Source organism: Galeopterus variegatus, unplaced genomic scaffold, assembly GCF_000696425.1.
Source record: "Galeopterus variegatus unplaced genomic scaffold, G_variegatus-3.0.2 Scaffold195, whole genome shotgun sequence".
NCBI classification, from domain to species: domain Eukaryota; kingdom Metazoa; phylum Chordata; class Mammalia; order Dermoptera; family Cynocephalidae; genus Galeopterus; species Galeopterus variegatus.
Genome location: NW_007726306.1, coordinates 57,563 through 73,866, shown reverse-complemented (window position 1 = coordinate 73,866; position 16,304 = coordinate 57,563). Strand labels below are relative to the sequence as shown.

Below are 16,304 nucleotides of genomic sequence, written 5' to 3'. Positions count from 1 at the left end.
CCCGCCGTGGCCCAGCTTTACAAAGGTGGGGCCGCCGCCGCCATCTTGACGCCGCCCGGCCGCCCCGGCCCGGCCTGCAACCTGGGCGGCCAGCCCGGGGGTGGCGGCCTCGGGGGACCCAGCCGGCTGTTCGGTCGCGCCGCCGCCCCCTCCCCACAAGATGGCGACGAGGGGGGTGGAAGCCCTTCGGGTGGCGGCTCGGGGGCAGCCCCGATGTGGGGCCGCCTCGGGGAGCCTCCTCTCTCCGTGCTCGGCCGCCCGGCGCCCCCCACTCCCCGGCCAGGGAGCGAGGGGAGGAGTCCCCAGTCACAAAATGGCGAAGGGAGCCGGCGGGGCGGCCCTATTGTGCCCCGAAGCCGGCCTCGGGGCGGGGACTGCGAGGGGGGCGCCTCCCTCCGCCGCGGCCCGGCACCGGGCTGCGCCTCTGAGCCCCACCGCTCCCCTTTCCTCCCGGCCGCGACCCCCCTTCCTCCCGTCCTTTCACTCAGTTTGGGATCCCGAAACCTTTGAACAAAATGGCGAAAACTAATATGGCGTTCTGGAGTGATTGACACCCAAATAACATTCTCTTGTTCTTTCTTTCTCTTTCTCCCCGCTCCCCCCCCCCCCTTTTTTTCTTTTCAGACCGAGTGTGTCAGCAGCCAGGACTTTCTCTCTGGGTGCCCTTCCAGAACGCAGCCACCGCCGTCACCAATCTCTACAAAGGTAAAGATAACCTTGCTGCATTGTCGATAAGGGGAAGGTTGGCCTGAGTCGGGGTGGACGTCCTGCGTTCCGAGTGTGTTTTCTGCTAAGTCCAGCCTCTAGCTTGCATACCTTGCAACTTGAGAGTCTCTTGGTGTTCTAGTTAGATCCATCGGAGGTGATTTTGACCCCCCCTCCATCTCCCCGGGGATATATGGCAATGTCTGCGGACATTTTTGGTTATCACTGAGAGGGCTGCTTGTTGGCGTCTAGTGGGTAGAGACTGCTTAATAATCTGTGGTGCTCAAGACAGCCTCCATCCCCACTCCTCAGCGAAGAATTGACTCCTCCCGGAAGTCAATAGTGCCGAGGTTGAGAAGCTCTGAGTTGGGAGACGAGTGAGACGTGCTTCTCATTGGAAAAGGCATCAAGGAAGAAAAGAGCTTATGTTTTTATGCCAGAGACAGGTGGGACGGACGTCAAGGAAAAGTTCGTTGAGTTAAGCAACCTAGAGTTTGGCAGTTCGAGAGCATTTAGTGCTTGGAAAACTTGTTAATTGAAATCATCTGTGCGCATATTAACATGCTGCTTTTCTCTAGCAATTTCAGCAAATATTTTCATTAGAAACGAACTTGTATCTGATTGTAAATGGTTGGCAGGAAATCTGTGATCAAGAGTTTTGAATCGATAGGTTTGTGTTTTATGATGTTGCCTTTCTGGAGTTAATTTTTCCCCTCTGTGATGACATGAAGATATGTAAGTAAACGTTTTTGCCCATTGTGCTCTCTTGGTGACAATGGGTTTAGTTTTTGTGCCTTACTGATTTTGATGATTTGGAAATTTGGGTTTAATTTTTGGCAGGGTTTCTATGGAAAAAGGATTTGAATTTGACTGTTAATCTTAAAAATCTAATTAAGTCAAATGCTTTTGAACTTTCAGGGCTGCTGATAAACAGTAGTGGAATTTTGTGCGTTTCAAAAAATGTCAAAATGGAAACAGGCTGTGGAGCATCTTCTTGATTCTCAAATTTTTGTTTTTGTGTAAGAATGTGCAAATAATGGCAGGATTCTGTAATACAAATATCTCATTGTGAGATTTTTTTTTTTGAGTAGACTTTGCAGAGTTTTAGGACAGTAGTTTGAGAACTGTTAACCAAAACTGGTGGATACGGATGTTAATTTTAGGGAATGAGGAACTAATAGTCTAGCTTTACTGAGAAAGGGGAAACATGATTTAATGGTACCTAGTAGTTTAACTTTGATATTTAGCTGAGTTTCTTAAATTTGACTACTAAGTTTTAACCATCCATCAGTGCTTGAGGGTCTTGAATATTTTCTTTGGAATGGCTCTTGGTTTCTTTCAGGTAGGGAATTTTGAAATAATACTTAAGAAACTCAATTTTTTAAAAACTCTGATTTCATGGAGTATAACACAGTAAAATCACCCTTGTTAGCTCTGTAGTTTGATTTTGACAAACATGTACCATTAATACCTTTATCCCCCCACCATAGCCCCTGGCAACTACTGGTCTGATTGCTGTATGTGTAGTCTTCCCTTCTCCATACTGTCATAAATAGAACCATAGAGTATGTAACCGTTGGTGTTTGTCTTCTTCCATTTAGCATTATGTTTTTGAGGTTGATCCATTGAGTTCACATTGCAGCTATTAATAGGTCAGTGCCTTTTTATTGCTGAGTAGTATTCTGTTGGGTGGTGGTACCACAGTTTATCCTTTTTGCTTTTGTTGTAGTTTTTGCTCGAAGAGGAAGGCAACACATTTTTGGTGTTTTTAATGTACTAGGCTCTTAGTTTAGGCCATATACAAATATGAATGTCTGTTGGCTTTGGTGTTGATGTGTACTCTAGAATGTATCCCTTTAGGACTAAAGCTAGCAGTTTTCTTTAGTGCTAGCTCTTCAAATAAGATGGGCACAGAAGTTGAACTTTGAAATAATCCTTAATTTGATTACTTCATTTGAAGATGCTTCTCAATGTTTACTAGCTTTCTTTGTTCAGACAATTTAAGGAAGAACATTAATTGTATTTTACATAAACATCACATGTGGTTCTTGGATTATTGCAAATGCTGGATTGTTAGTCTGAGCAGGTTTTGTTTAAAATGAAACATCCCTTTTTATCTGATAGGAATGGTAAATTGTGTTCTGTGCAATTCAGTAGCATAGCAGCATTTTCATATTTGATTTAAGGAGAGTGTAGATTATATTTTGCAGATCCTCAACCTCTTCTCTTCAGGGTGTGTGGTCTTCAGAGAACAGGCATACAGCTGTGGGAATAATTGGTTACCTTAAATAGAACCCATAAAATTAGCAGGGTAGTATCAAAAGTGCATGGCAGCATTAAGGTAGTGGTAAATTTAAATCAGATTGTTCACAGTTCTGATTAAGTATTTAAATCTAATTTATGGGGGGAAGATTTTTGGGGGATCCTTTCAGTGGGCAGTACTCCTGTATTTTGTATAATTAAGCACTTATATGGCAAACTAAAAATGCAGCCTGGGGAGAGTTTGGCACTCCTACCAGCTTCTTGCTAACTCCTAAAATGAGCACATAGGAAGGTCAAGATTGAGGTAAAAGCCTAGGAGAGAACCCTTTTTAACTGCTAGTGGGCTTTTGAAAAGTTGAACATTCACGTGGTGGGTTTGGTTAGAATGTGGCTGGAAGGATTTGGAAGTAAATGTGAATTAGGATTATCCTTTCAGTGAGAACAGAATTTGGTAAAACAGAGCATATGGTTCCTTCTCCAGAGAGTGTGGGCTCAGACTTTGTTTTCCTTTTTTTTGGAAATGAGAAGAAAATTCCTGATTGCTGGTTCTTTATTTGATAATCCAAAGAGGATGGTGTTTCTTCAGTGTTCACTTGTGTCCCTGGCTTAGAATATTTTTTGGTTTCTGCAGTTAATGAAGGGAGTGAAAATTTGCAGAGGTTGTTTCAAGTTAGCCAGGGTTGGTGCTTACATGGGAAATACTTGGCCAAGCCTATCTGTGTTTCCAAGTTGCCTCCCATTTCCTTGAGTGACTGGCTTCAATCTCAGTCTCCTGATTCTTCATTAGGAAAGTATTCTCCTTATCTAATGCTAAATTTCTTGTGCTGCTTGCTCAGTAGAGGTTGGGCTGGTTGTTGTCCTCTGGGCAAGGTGGTACTAGGTAGCTTGAGGTGGGTGCTGGTGCCCTAGCTCTTCAGCAGACCCTGTGAGCCAGTGCTTGGTCACACCCTGCAGAGCTCCTTCTTATTACTTCTCTAGTTCTTCCTCAGCTTTTAATGATTCTTGTTTTCTTTGACTCCACACTTAAGAAAATTGCATTTTAAGCATTAGTTGTGTAGAGTTTCACCACATGTGTTGGGAGCTTCCTAGGTGTCTGTACTCTAGCAGTGCTTGCAGCTAGCGTCATGGAGACTGTTGTCAGATTTTGAGTTCAGATCTTGGCTCTGTTTCTTCTTAACTGTATGGTTCTGGAGAAAGATATTGGAGCCAGGTATTTCACCATTGTGCTCCTTGATTTTTTTAACTGTAAGTGGGAATAAGTACCCACAAATTATAGTACAAGCTCTTAGTTTTCTGCCTGGTGTATAGCAAGTGCCCATGTGTTGACTGTTTGGTGGTCAGGTTTTAAATATCTTTCAGGTGTTTCTCAACGTGGACAGTGCTTAAGATGAAGGGAAGTAATTCTAGTTTATCTTTTGTCTTCAATTGTTTTTCTTGTTTGGAATAAGCTTTGTGTTGTGTGTACTTTCCTTCTTCCTCATCTTTTCCTAGAGGGGGAAAATGTAAGTAAAATTGACAGGTAAGAAAAATAGTGTCATGTCCTTTAAGTCCTTATTTTTGATACATCTTGATACCAAATCCTTTATAATAAGTCATCTCACTTTAGGGTGGCCTTTTGGACTTGTAAGCTGAAAGTGAACTGAACATACTGAGAATTTGTGGGCAAAGTGGCAGGTAACTTGTTTATAAACAAATGACCAGAGAAAGCATATTCTACCTGGAGACAGGTGGAGGTAGTTTGTGACTCTCTTAGCTGCAGAAAATTATTACTGATCTTTGAGACTTTGTTCAAAATACCTTAGTGTGGATTACAGTTAGAAATCCTAAACCTTAAATCTTAGTGTTCAGCTTGAATTAAAAGGAACAGTAGCCTCCGTCATTTGAAATAATGCAGTTTGTAGATTGTAAGTTTTTATAGAAGACAACCATTTTCTTATGTATAACTTTTCTGGAAAAGGATATTTTGACTGCAAGTATAAGAAAACACAAGTCAAGCTGGCTTCAGTGGTATGGACACATATTAGCTCCTCTCCAGCTTGGAGGTTGTGCGGGTAGGATTGACTTAATTCAGTGAGTCAGGCTTCCCTGCTCTATAGTTCTCTCCCCTCTGTGCACATGTGTGTGTGTATGCATGCATGTGTATGCACACACTTGTATCAAAGCTGTCTTTATTATGTTGGCAGAATGGCTTTTAGCTTACTTCTTAGGGCCTTCAACACAGTGAAGTTTAGAAGAGCTGGAAATGATTTCTGTAGTCCCTTGGCCAGAACTGGGTCACTTGTTTGTCCAGAACCACTACCATAGCCAGAGTATGGGGTTATGCAGATTAGTTTAGGACTGAGCACACTTTCCCACTGCTTGAACAAATGTGCAGGGGAGCTTCTCTTGCAGAGCATGGTTGGCTGTCCAAACAAAAACTTTACATTTAGGAAGGGGAGGACAAGGATTGGATGCCAGGCAGGCAACAAACACTGGTTGCTATTATTCTCCCCTGGTTCCTGTCCTTTTTTCTGTGTCCTAGTAAGTGAAGATTAACTAAATGTGTAAGTAGCTAGAAGGTAGTGCTTATTTTTGGGTACTACCTTAGGGAATACATAGGAGTTATTTTCTCAAAACAATTGAAAAACAGTTTTTTTTTTTTTGGCTGTGACTTGGATCTTTATGTTCCTAATGACATACTAAATTCTTTTTTCCTGGGGCCGGCTGGTTAGCTCTGTTGGTTGGAGCATAGTGCTGATAACACCAATGTCCAGGGTTAGATCTCTGTACCGGACAGCCGCCAAGAAAAAATTATTTTTTCCTGAAGTTCAAATATTTTGTAGTCAGTACTATTCATTAAAACTGTTGATTTGATCTACCAGTATGCTCTTGTGGCTTGTAGATCTTCTGAGGAGGATGATGAAAGATGGTTTCTCTCTTGTTGAGGAAAAAATAGGTTGTAGAAAGAACTCTGCCACTTACCCAGCTTTAGTTCTTAACCCTTGACTTGGTGTTGTCAGCACCAAGCTCTCCCAAGTTAGCTAACTGGCCATCCCTGTATAGGGATCCAAACCCATGGCCTTGGTGTTAATCAGCACCACACTCTCCCAAGTGAGCCATGGGCCGGCCCAGCTTTAGTTCTTTATGAAACTAGAATACTGCTCTGCTTAACTCTATATGTAAAGTTTTATGAGTATCAACTGGAAATAGTACAGTCTGATTAATTTTGTTTGTGTCTATCACGTAAGAAAGTTCTGTATTTTGGTCTTTAGCCCAGAATCCATATGATTCTGTGCCCTCCTCCTTCCCCATTCCACCCCCTGCAGTGGTAGGAGGGTTAGACTTCTAAAAACTCTTGAATTTAAATTCAGTTGCTTATATGAAAACACTTTGTAAAAGAAATATGAAACATGGGAAGTCTCCTGTACCTGTAGGATCAGTTTGTTTTTCGAATAAGGAAACGAATGTGTTATGGTTAAAGGTTAGATTGACATTTTGATGCCCTTGGGGTTCACCTAACTTTCAGGTTTATGGCCCTTTTCCACGTGGCTTTGGTTTCAGTAAAATAGTGTTGGACACAAGACTGTCCAACAGTTTCTGTGCTTTGCTTTTCTACACTTTTAGAATTTGGGTGTCTAGTTGTCAGGGTTCAGAAGTGTTCAGATCATTGTTTGGGTGTAAGCCTTCAGGAGTCTGTGTATGTGTGTGTGTGTGTGTGTGTGAGAGAGAGAGAGAGAGAGAGAGAGAGAGAGAGAGAGAGAGAGACTATTACCCACTGGACACTAAATTGTCCTGGGATTATGTGAAAATGTAGTCTTCTCATGCCTAAGATTCTTCAGTAAGCATGCAGCTCTCTGCTACTTAAAGTATGAGAAGGGTTTTATTTTCAACCAAGTAACTGTTTTAAAGTCCTAAACATACCAACGTGAGACTTTCTGTTTAGGGAAATAACAGAGGTTGGATTAATTTTAGATGGTAAAGTTATTGGACTTGGCTTTGAGAATACGCTGTTAATGGTACAAAACTAAGTTATGCCTAGGTACTGCAAAAGCACGTGCCTGAAGACCTTAAATGTTTTATCTGCTTTTCTTCTCCTGTTCCTTGTAGTCTGTAAATCGTTGTCTGCAAAAAGCCTGAATTTTAGTTTGCTCCTAGTTGATTCTCATGTTGAGAGATAGTCAGAATTTTTCAGGTGAAATGATTGGTCAAGTTGCATAATTTTAAAAAGAGGTTTACAATTTGTTACATAACTCTTATACCTAAACCAGGCCACTAGTGAATATTGAGTTTTCCAATGTTATTCAATCTGTGAGGAAAAGCTTCAGACCCTTGTATCTTCAATCAGAAGAAACCAGAACTTAGCCAAGCTCTTTCTTCCCAGGATTGTCAGTTTTAAAAAAACCCACCTCACATGGCTCTCCCTGCCTTTAGCTCTTGAGTTTTGTATCAAATTTAGCTTATTTTGCTGTCTAGTTTGCCAGGTGTAAGTTTACATGCCTGCTTCATCTTTCTTTGCGCTATCCAGGCCTGCTTCGGACTTGTGTTCTTGTATCCCTTTCATGCCTCTAACTTTTTCCCCTCTATTTTTACAGTTCTGGGCTTATCTCCATTTGGTTCTTGAAAAATAAGGTTTCCTCATTCTCTTTGGAAAGAGAAACTTCTCCAGTTATGAGCTTGATTAAAAACAGTTGTTTTAGGTAGGGCAGGTTTGTAAAAATTTGGTTGCTTCTAGATTCATATTTTACGTATATCCTTTCTGCGGTCCCATGGGAGATAGGCTTAGTTTGCTCAATGATTAGATTTTCCTTAAAATGTCTCCTGCTCTTTCAGAATCATGTAAGATCCATACAGCTTTCCAAGGTCATTTTAGGTTTATCCACCCTTTTAGGGTTGGCTTCATCTAAGTCTTTTCCCTCAAAGATGGGAAAGTGCTATATTATCCTCATGAATACTATTAACCTTTAAAATGGAGTTCATGTTTGCTTTGTTTATGATGAAATGAGAAATCAGCAAGATACTGGTTTTTACAGTGTGACTTGGCCATTACTCTAGTAGTGAGACAGTGGAGAAATCACTTCACTCCTGAGCAGCTTTTTATGAATTATTAGAAAAATTAGAATAATCTACTTTCTCAAGGTTATAATGGAGTTTAAATGACAAGATGTGAATATACTCTTTGGCATATCACAAGTTCTCAAATGGATGTTGAATTCTAGTTCTGGTCCTTTTTATTTTCAAGTTATTTTTAATAGAAAAGACTTCCCGTGGGGATTCTCTCCATGACCAGTCTTTATTGCTATAAAATCTTTAGCAATAAAGACTGGTCATCTGCTAGGGAATAGGCCTCATAAAGTTCTGCCTTGCTGCAGACCCTCTTGCCATTTTCCTTTTTTAATAATGCAAATTCATTCAGCTTGGGGTCCTCTGAGATGTCTGTATTATTGTTTTTCTTTCTGGGACAAAGTTCTTCATTGTTGGACTATTGCTTGTTCTTTCTGAGTCTATTCCAGGTGTAGCAGACAAGGAATTACAATAATCAAAGCCAGGAAAAGTAATAGAGAAATGTATTTTTGTGTTAAACAAGGATTGTTGCTTTTACAAAAGGTCCCAAGGATAGAGGAACCATCTTCATTAGTGTCATTAAAGACACACTGGTGATTTTCTGCTTAGCATAGCAGCTAAACTAAAAATAAATTGCAGTGATTTAGATTTTCAAAAAATTTTTTTGATTAGATAAAACCATTAAAGGGTAGGGATCCTTTTACTGAAAACACAGGTCCAGTATATACAGGGTGTCTAGTCCACCTCATGTTTTGGTTTTGGTGTTGAATAGTCAATCAGGATTGATTTTCCCTTGTTTTGGTTTTGGTGTTGAATAGTCAATCAGGATTGATTTTCCCTTATTTCTAAAATGTTTGCCGCTGCCTTCAGTGTGTTCCTAATTCTCGCTGCTGCATTTGTCAGTAGGAGTGCATCTACAAAATGACATGGGTAAATGCAGGTGAGTGTGGCCTGAGTCATGTACAGTATTTAGACATCTATTGAATGATGTGATGTTCCTGCTTTGAATTAATGAGAATTCATTCTTCTGAAGGAGAGCAATATGTAGCTTAGTGGTTAAGGGCTACAGGCTGTGGAGCAAAATTCCAGCTCTTCCATATGTTCTGTGACCTTGGTAGAGTTACTCAATACCTCAGTTTCCTCATTTGCAGTAAGGGGACAATAGTATCGGTCTCAAGGTAGACATATTACCTCTTTTCTCCTGTGAAACATTGTATAGTACTAATAAATCCACATTTGATAATTTAGCTATTGTCAGTACTATTAAACTAAATTAGAGATTAAGTATAACCAGTTACTTTAGGTAGTTTGGCTAAAGAGTAGTCCCTCTATTTCTATCTGTTTAAATTTTTTTTTTGAAAAAACCAAGACAGAAACTCTGACTAAAATGATTTGTAAAACTCTGAATTTAGACCATTAAGATGAAATGTGTAACATTTCTAACATGACTAAAATACATTTTAGTTTAATAGATTACTGATGGGCTTAGAGGCCTCATACTTCATGATTTCATTTTGGTTAATTTGTAAAATGGTTTTCTTTAGAATAGAATGCAATATGGCTGTAATGATCATCACATACCTTCGTTTTGTTTTCTTTTTTTCAAACAGAAAGCGTGGATACCCATCAGCGAAGTTTTGATATTGGAATTCAGATTGGCTATCAGCGACGCAATAAGGATGTCTTGGCTTGGGTTAAAAAACGCAGAAGAACTATTCGTAGAGAAGATTTGATCAGCTTCCTGTGTGGAAAAGTTCCTCCACCACGAAACTCTAGAGCTCCCCCAAGACTGACTGTAGTGTCCCCTAACCGAGCTACTTCAACGGAAACTAGCTCATCTGTAGAGACTGATTTGCAACCCTTCCGGGAAGCCATAGCTCTGCATGGTAAAGCCGTTTAAACATATTTCTTTGGAAAAATGGTTAAGAGTGTGCCTGTGGACCCATTTTCACGTTTAGGGTTAGGTCCAGATGTATTGTCTGTTTTTTGTCTATTATAGAAACACTCACTCTAGAAATGTTTAAATAGAATGTAAGCTAAGAACTTATATGGGCTATTTTTGACTGTCAGCTAGCCCATCCTAAAAAATGTTTTTAGAAAGTTAGTTTGAGCTTATTGGTCTTACAATAACAGAGTTCTTTCTGCAACATTGATTAGAATTTATTGCTTTAATTTATATATTGTACATGTTTTCTTACTCTTCTGAATCAAAGAGGAAGTTTTTGTGTCTTAAGGATTCTGTTACATTTCTGGTCCTGATGGTTAGCTCAGTTGGTTAGAGCATGGTGTTGTAACACCAAGGTCAAGGGTTTGGATTCCCGTACTGTCCAGCTGCCAAAAAGAGAAAAGAAAACAAGAATTCTATTACATTTCTAATTGCTTGGAGAGCCCTGGTCCGTGACAGGCAAGTAAGGCAGATAATTGTTGGGTTGGTTCTCATGGGAGCTCCCTTTGAACACCCTTCATTATCTAGCGTGCTATACAGGGTGAGAGTTGATGACCCAAGTGGGAGAGGACAGATGTAAGAATTGATTGCTTCTGCCTACTGTTCCTCAGGTCCTTCTTGCTTTGATGGGACTGTCAAGAGGTGCAGTCAGTGGGCAGGTCCATCACCATCTCCCTAGGCCAGACCTGTCATCAAAAGGCACTCTAAGGGGTTTTAGTATTACTGGGGAATGTCAGTGATAAGTCTATTGTGGCTTGTTGCTGTCTAATGCAGACTTCCAAGTAGAACTGGGAGAGTTACTTTCTGTATAGCAATGTTTAATACTGCTGTAAAAAACAAAAAAAACCCCAACAATAAGACTTGGTTGAAACCAAGATGAAAACATGGGTCGCACAGATGACTAAACAGAAGTGATTAGCGAGTTGGGTCATGAGTCCTGTTTAAAGTTAACATTTCTGGACTGTAGCGTAGGTCATCTAAAACAGAGTAACCTGGTAATAAAAATAGTGGGATATATACGAGATATTTATAAAGGGTTTCTGTGTCATTGAAACTAGAGATTCTGTAAAGTTGTAGAGGTTGGAACACTTTTTTTCCCTAAAACCCCAATGAGAACATGGAGTTGGAAAAAGTGTTTTTTGTTTTTCCTGATTGTGAATTTGTTTACAACAAGTTAAAAACAACAAAAACATTTATTGCAAGAAGTTCCATGTTGTATAGATGCAGTACTGAAGACTACACGCTATTTCTAATATAGTGGAATAGTAATGCTATCAGAACTTTTGCAACTCAGGCAAAAAACGAACTCGATCTGTTACTATTGAATTAAGAGTTTCACATCTTTTCCTCTTAAGTTTGGAAAAACAATTACTAGACGTGTACATAGTTTGTCAGATTAATTTTAGTAGTGCATGATAGTGTTTGATGTAGTTTTCTCCTTACGCATTCTGATTTTCTTTATCAAGTGGATTTATGATTCGTTCCATACTTTTCTCTTAAAGCATGTTTTTTTGTATTATACTATTATACTTAAGAAGATCGTTTTAAGAAACATAAAAGCCATGCTTGCTAAAAAATCTTAGTGTAGTCGTGTACATAGTAAAAAAAAGCCAGCCCCTCTCCTTGAAAAACTACTCTATCCTCCCAACTCCCATTACATTTTCACAAATTCAATTTGTTCGACTGATGATTTATTATTTTCCTGAACTTTGGGAGTTTTAGTGACAATAGAGTTGTAGGAAGGGACTATTTAAATTTTGATTTGTGTTTAAGTTGTGAGGTTTTAAAAAGCTTAGATATAAAACTTTGTGTAGAAAGGGAATCTTTCCCTTCAATAAGTTTATAATGTAGTACTAATCCAATATGTACTGGAGCCTCAGTGCATACCTCTAATTCATGTAGTTAAAACAGTGTGTGGTGAAGTAATAGGGCCCCTCAAAAGAATCTTCAGAAACAATTTACACTGAATTTTGTGCTCTAGTGGTTTGTTAGAATATCAGTGTATTGAGAATGCTAGTCTGATTTGAGTATTTAAAGAAAGTAATTTGAATGATTTGAATGATCTAGTAATAGAGCGTTATTAACTAAATAGTAATGTAGATTAATGACTAACTAACTGGGTGTCTTTATAACTGGAATTGTTGAACAGTTAGTAAATTGAAGTGAACTGTTGAGGTGATCTTTTAAAAATGTATTTGGAAGCATCTTAATTAGGGTAAATTCTGTGTGAGAAATCGGTTTTACATATAATTTCACTATGAATCTATGAAGTGTAAGTGAAGTCAAATTGAAGTTTTTTTGAGTTTTTCATTGGAGGGAGGAGTCTAAATTCATGAAGGTTTGGAAGTGCAAGTCGACAATGGGAAAAGAATTGGTATATTGAGACAGACAAGTTTATAATCAAAGGAAACATCACATTCCTCCTCATGTCCCATCTCTTGTGAGAGAGGACAGTTTTCCCCCAATAGTTTTTTCTTTTTTTTTTTTATCAGCTTCTAAACACCCACCCCACCACTGCGCCCACCAAATACACCCATAGATAGCTAAAATATGCCCTTTATGTGAAGAAAAATGGCAGACTTGAGAGAGACACTTGCAGAGAATTTAATGTAGACAGTGAGGGCGTGACAAAGAATAAAATCTCCTGATTGATATCCTCATCAGCCTTGGAACCATGTTTAGTGGGAGAGACTTATATGAACAGTTTCAATCAAAAGTATATCAATTAATCATTATTAGTTTCAATCCAAACTACTTCAATTAAGAGCAAAGCTTAGAGACTATAATCCAGTGCTTTTTTTGATACTTGTCTGCAATATTTTGCTTATTTTCTGTGTCCTGTGAGACCTAATCATCTGGATATTAGACACACAGAGAAATACACAAGCATGTGCTAAACTGATTTTTGTCCTTGACTTATTGATCCTTGACTTAAAATAAGGACATTATTGGGCCGGCCCGGTGGCGCACTGCTACAGTGCGCCGCTTGGGAGCGTGGCAACGCTCCTGCCGAGGGTTTGGATCCCACATACAGACCGGCCACTCACTGGCTGAGCGAGGTGTGGGCGCAACACCGAGGGTTGCGATCCGTTGCCGGTCACGAAAAAACACAAAAAAAGGAAAAAAAAAAAAAGGACATTATTGAAAATTTAGTGAGAGCTGAATTAATACCTGGCAACTTGTTTTTATGCAAACAGAACATTTCATGTAGATCCAAAATTATCTGAACCACTTTGTGCTCTCTGCCTCCCTTTCTGATTACTCCTCTTTTACTCATCCTTTCTCTTCTAGAGCTGCTCCTTTTTTTGTCTTCTCTTCTGCTTTGGCCTTTCTGGCCTTTCCTCAGCTTCTTCACTGATCTGGATTATGTTCCTCGGGATTCTAGCCATAGCTGCCACCTTCTGCAGGTTCTTCAAGAGCCATCTTCCTCTTCACTTCCAGATATGTACGTCTTACATAAACCTTCTCTCTTGACTGCCAAACGTATATGTCCCTTTGTCCTCTGGTCACATTTCCCAGGGTGTCCCACCAGATGAAGTTTCAGACTGGACTCATTCTGCCCCAACAATAGCAAATAGATGTCGTTTCTTCATTTAGCCATTAGCAGATTCTTTATATGTCAGATTCTGTGCAGTCTCTGGGAATATATAAGTGAATAAAGATTGCTTCCTTTTTCTGCTGAGGCAAATACATATTTGGGTAATTTATTTTAACATCTTAAATGTGATATGTGTAAGATGCCAGGGGCAGAAAGGAACATTTCACAGTGCAGCCTGGCGGTGGTTTCAGGGAAGGCCTTCTGGAGGAGGTGTCAGGGCTGTTGGGATAATCTCCTTTCTCCCCTGCTTCCTGGTCCTGAGCTGACCTACTCACCCTTCCATCTTTCATGAGACTACTGGAGTGGTCTTTCTGATCTTGTCCCTTCACTGCTTAAAGTTTTCCTATGGTCTGCATTGTGAAGTCCGAACTCAGCATGGCATTGCAAGGCCTTTATAATCTGGTCTTGACCTTGGGTCAGTTATCCTAGGCATATCATTTAATCTCTTGAATTCCTCCATACTCATTTACAAGTTTTCCCCTTCCCCTTCATCCTTTAGGAGTAAACAGACCTCACTTCTGTGATGTAGCTTTTCTTAGTTCTCCTTATTCTCTAAAGCTTTCCCTGCACTGTGCATCTCTCCCACTTGATTTGTTTCCATGGTTGTCTCTGCCAATCAGCCGGGTGTACAGTAGAGCAGAGGCCTTGACTTGTTCCTTTTGGCTTTAATAGAATCTAGCAAAGAACCTAGCATAGGTGTGTCCTGAGTTTACAACAGTGGTTAACACAGGTCTGTGATGTGAGTGAATACCACACGGTGGGCCAGAGAACTTCTGGAAAGAGTTGAGGATTATAATCCCCAGATGACTTCAGTCAGGATAGAATGTAATCTGTGTACCTAGGGGTGCTACAAAGAAATATTGAATTCGAACAGCTGAGTTGGGAGGGGGGCGCTGAGGGTGATACACCATTAGAGCTACTTACTCTTTTAGTTTTTACTTTGTATCAGCACCATGCTAAGGAGGTTCTCATTTAACCCTCACACCTACCCACCCTGTGTTACACCATTTTATTGACGAAGAAAGGCTTATTTGCCTAAGATGGAACAGGCTAGTAAGTGGTAGAATAGATATTCCAGATCTATCTGGCTGTAAAATGCTTCCTCTTAACCACTATGCTTCTGTATTTGTAGATTTAGGGCTTTCTCCAGCCACCCCCATCCCCTCTTTGTAGGGATTGGGGGTGGATTGGGAAAGGTCTCAAGGCTTTTCTTCTCTAAAGACATTAGAAAATAGGTGAATTTTGTATCTCTGGAATTTTCCTCTACAAGTGAATATGGATAAGTTGGCTTGTAGATGAATAGTTTGTGACCTGTATCCCTGATTCACTGGTAGGAAGAATACATAGGTTTTGTATATAGTTTGTGTTCCTGTATAACTTCGGGTAACATGCTTAACCTTTCCAAGCCAGTCTCCTTTGTGAAAAGTGGTATATTTCTTTATAAAGTGGTATATTAAATGAGAGCCTAAGCACATTACACACACTACCACTTAATTTTTTGCCTGGAGAAGAGGAGGATTGCAGGTTATTTCTAGTTCCTATGACTGCCCTCTTTGCCCCTGGACAGTGTTAACTACAAAAATAGACTTGGAGTCCAGTATCTCAAGCCCCAGTAGCCGTTGAGGATATTTTTTGCCTCTCTATTCAGTAAAGGTGATCTTTTAAATAACATATATCACTCTGCTGGGAGAGATAATTTAAAACTTTAATATTAACTTCTTGCCTAAATATTACTAAAATCCTGAGCTTGTTTCATACTGTCAAGCTATACAGTTGGTTACATTCTCATTCTACTGACTAGAGAGAGCTTCTGAGTCGATTTGCCCAAGCTAGTGCTGTGCCTGGACAGCCTTAGATTGAAATCTGGTCTCCTGATTCTGAGTTCTGTTTGTTATCAGGGGAATTAAGTGCAAAGGGTCTAGAGTAAGAATGGGACATGTTCTGGGAGGGGAGCTGGATGCCAGCCAAGTCAGACTTCAGAGCCTCACTGTCACTCAAATCATCTCATAGACAGTCTTTGTAGGTTGCTGACCTTGGTTCAGACTGACCCATAAAAATTAGAGATACTTAGTTTTAGTTCTAAAAGTGACTTGATAGCATTCTTGATTGCAGTACTTTATTGAGCCTGGGTTATCCCTCTGTAAAATTACACATCATTTCAGACTGAAAGACCTCTAGCATGCAGGGTTTGCTGTCACAGTAGGTACTGGTGGGAACCATTGCTGTCATTGGCATTTGCTTTAAGATATCTTACCAATTTTAAGTTCCTGTCATGTTGAAAACAACTTTTAGAGGACAGTGGGCTATAGTATTTGCTAGCATAAATGCGAAGAGGGACTCAGACAATATAGCCTTTGATATGACACTAGAGAATTTCAGAAAAACAAAGGAAAGATTTTTTTTAAAAGTAGTACTTTGTGAGTTAAAAAAAGACAGCTTCGTCTTAGTCCTTTTTGGTTTGAAAACCCTGTTTTCTTTGTGAATTTGGTGTTACGAGTTCTCATTTCTGTAGTTAAAAACCTTGTGCAGAAGGCATGGTCATTTAAAACTAAATTGTGTACAATATAATTCTGTGGCCTTTCCTGTTGCTCTGCATTTACTGAACACAGTTAACACCAAGCACTCCGTTGGTTAGAGGCTAGTGGCAAGGACAGGTGATAAAATGATGAATAAACTAATTTCCTCAAGGAGTTCCTGGCCTGATAGGATTGTATTAGACAGTTTGAAGTATATTAGCCCAGGGAACCAGATTGA

The 16,304-nt window shown here is 39.9% G+C and overlaps 1 protein-coding gene across 1 annotated transcript in view; it reads left to right on the top strand.

The window, feature by feature from the left end:
* Positions 1–16,304, top strand: part of LOC103583973 (chromosome unknown open reading frame, human C16orf72) — a 26,108-nt gene that overhangs the window by 895 nt on the left and 8,909 nt on the right. The window contains exons 2-4 of the mRNA XM_008565134.1: positions 1–25; positions 625–705; positions 9,618–9,893. Of these exons, the coding sequence (XP_008563356.1) occupies positions 1–25; positions 625–705; positions 9,618–9,893 (382 nt within the window). The remainder of the gene's footprint in view (positions 26–624; positions 706–9,617; positions 9,894–16,304) is intronic.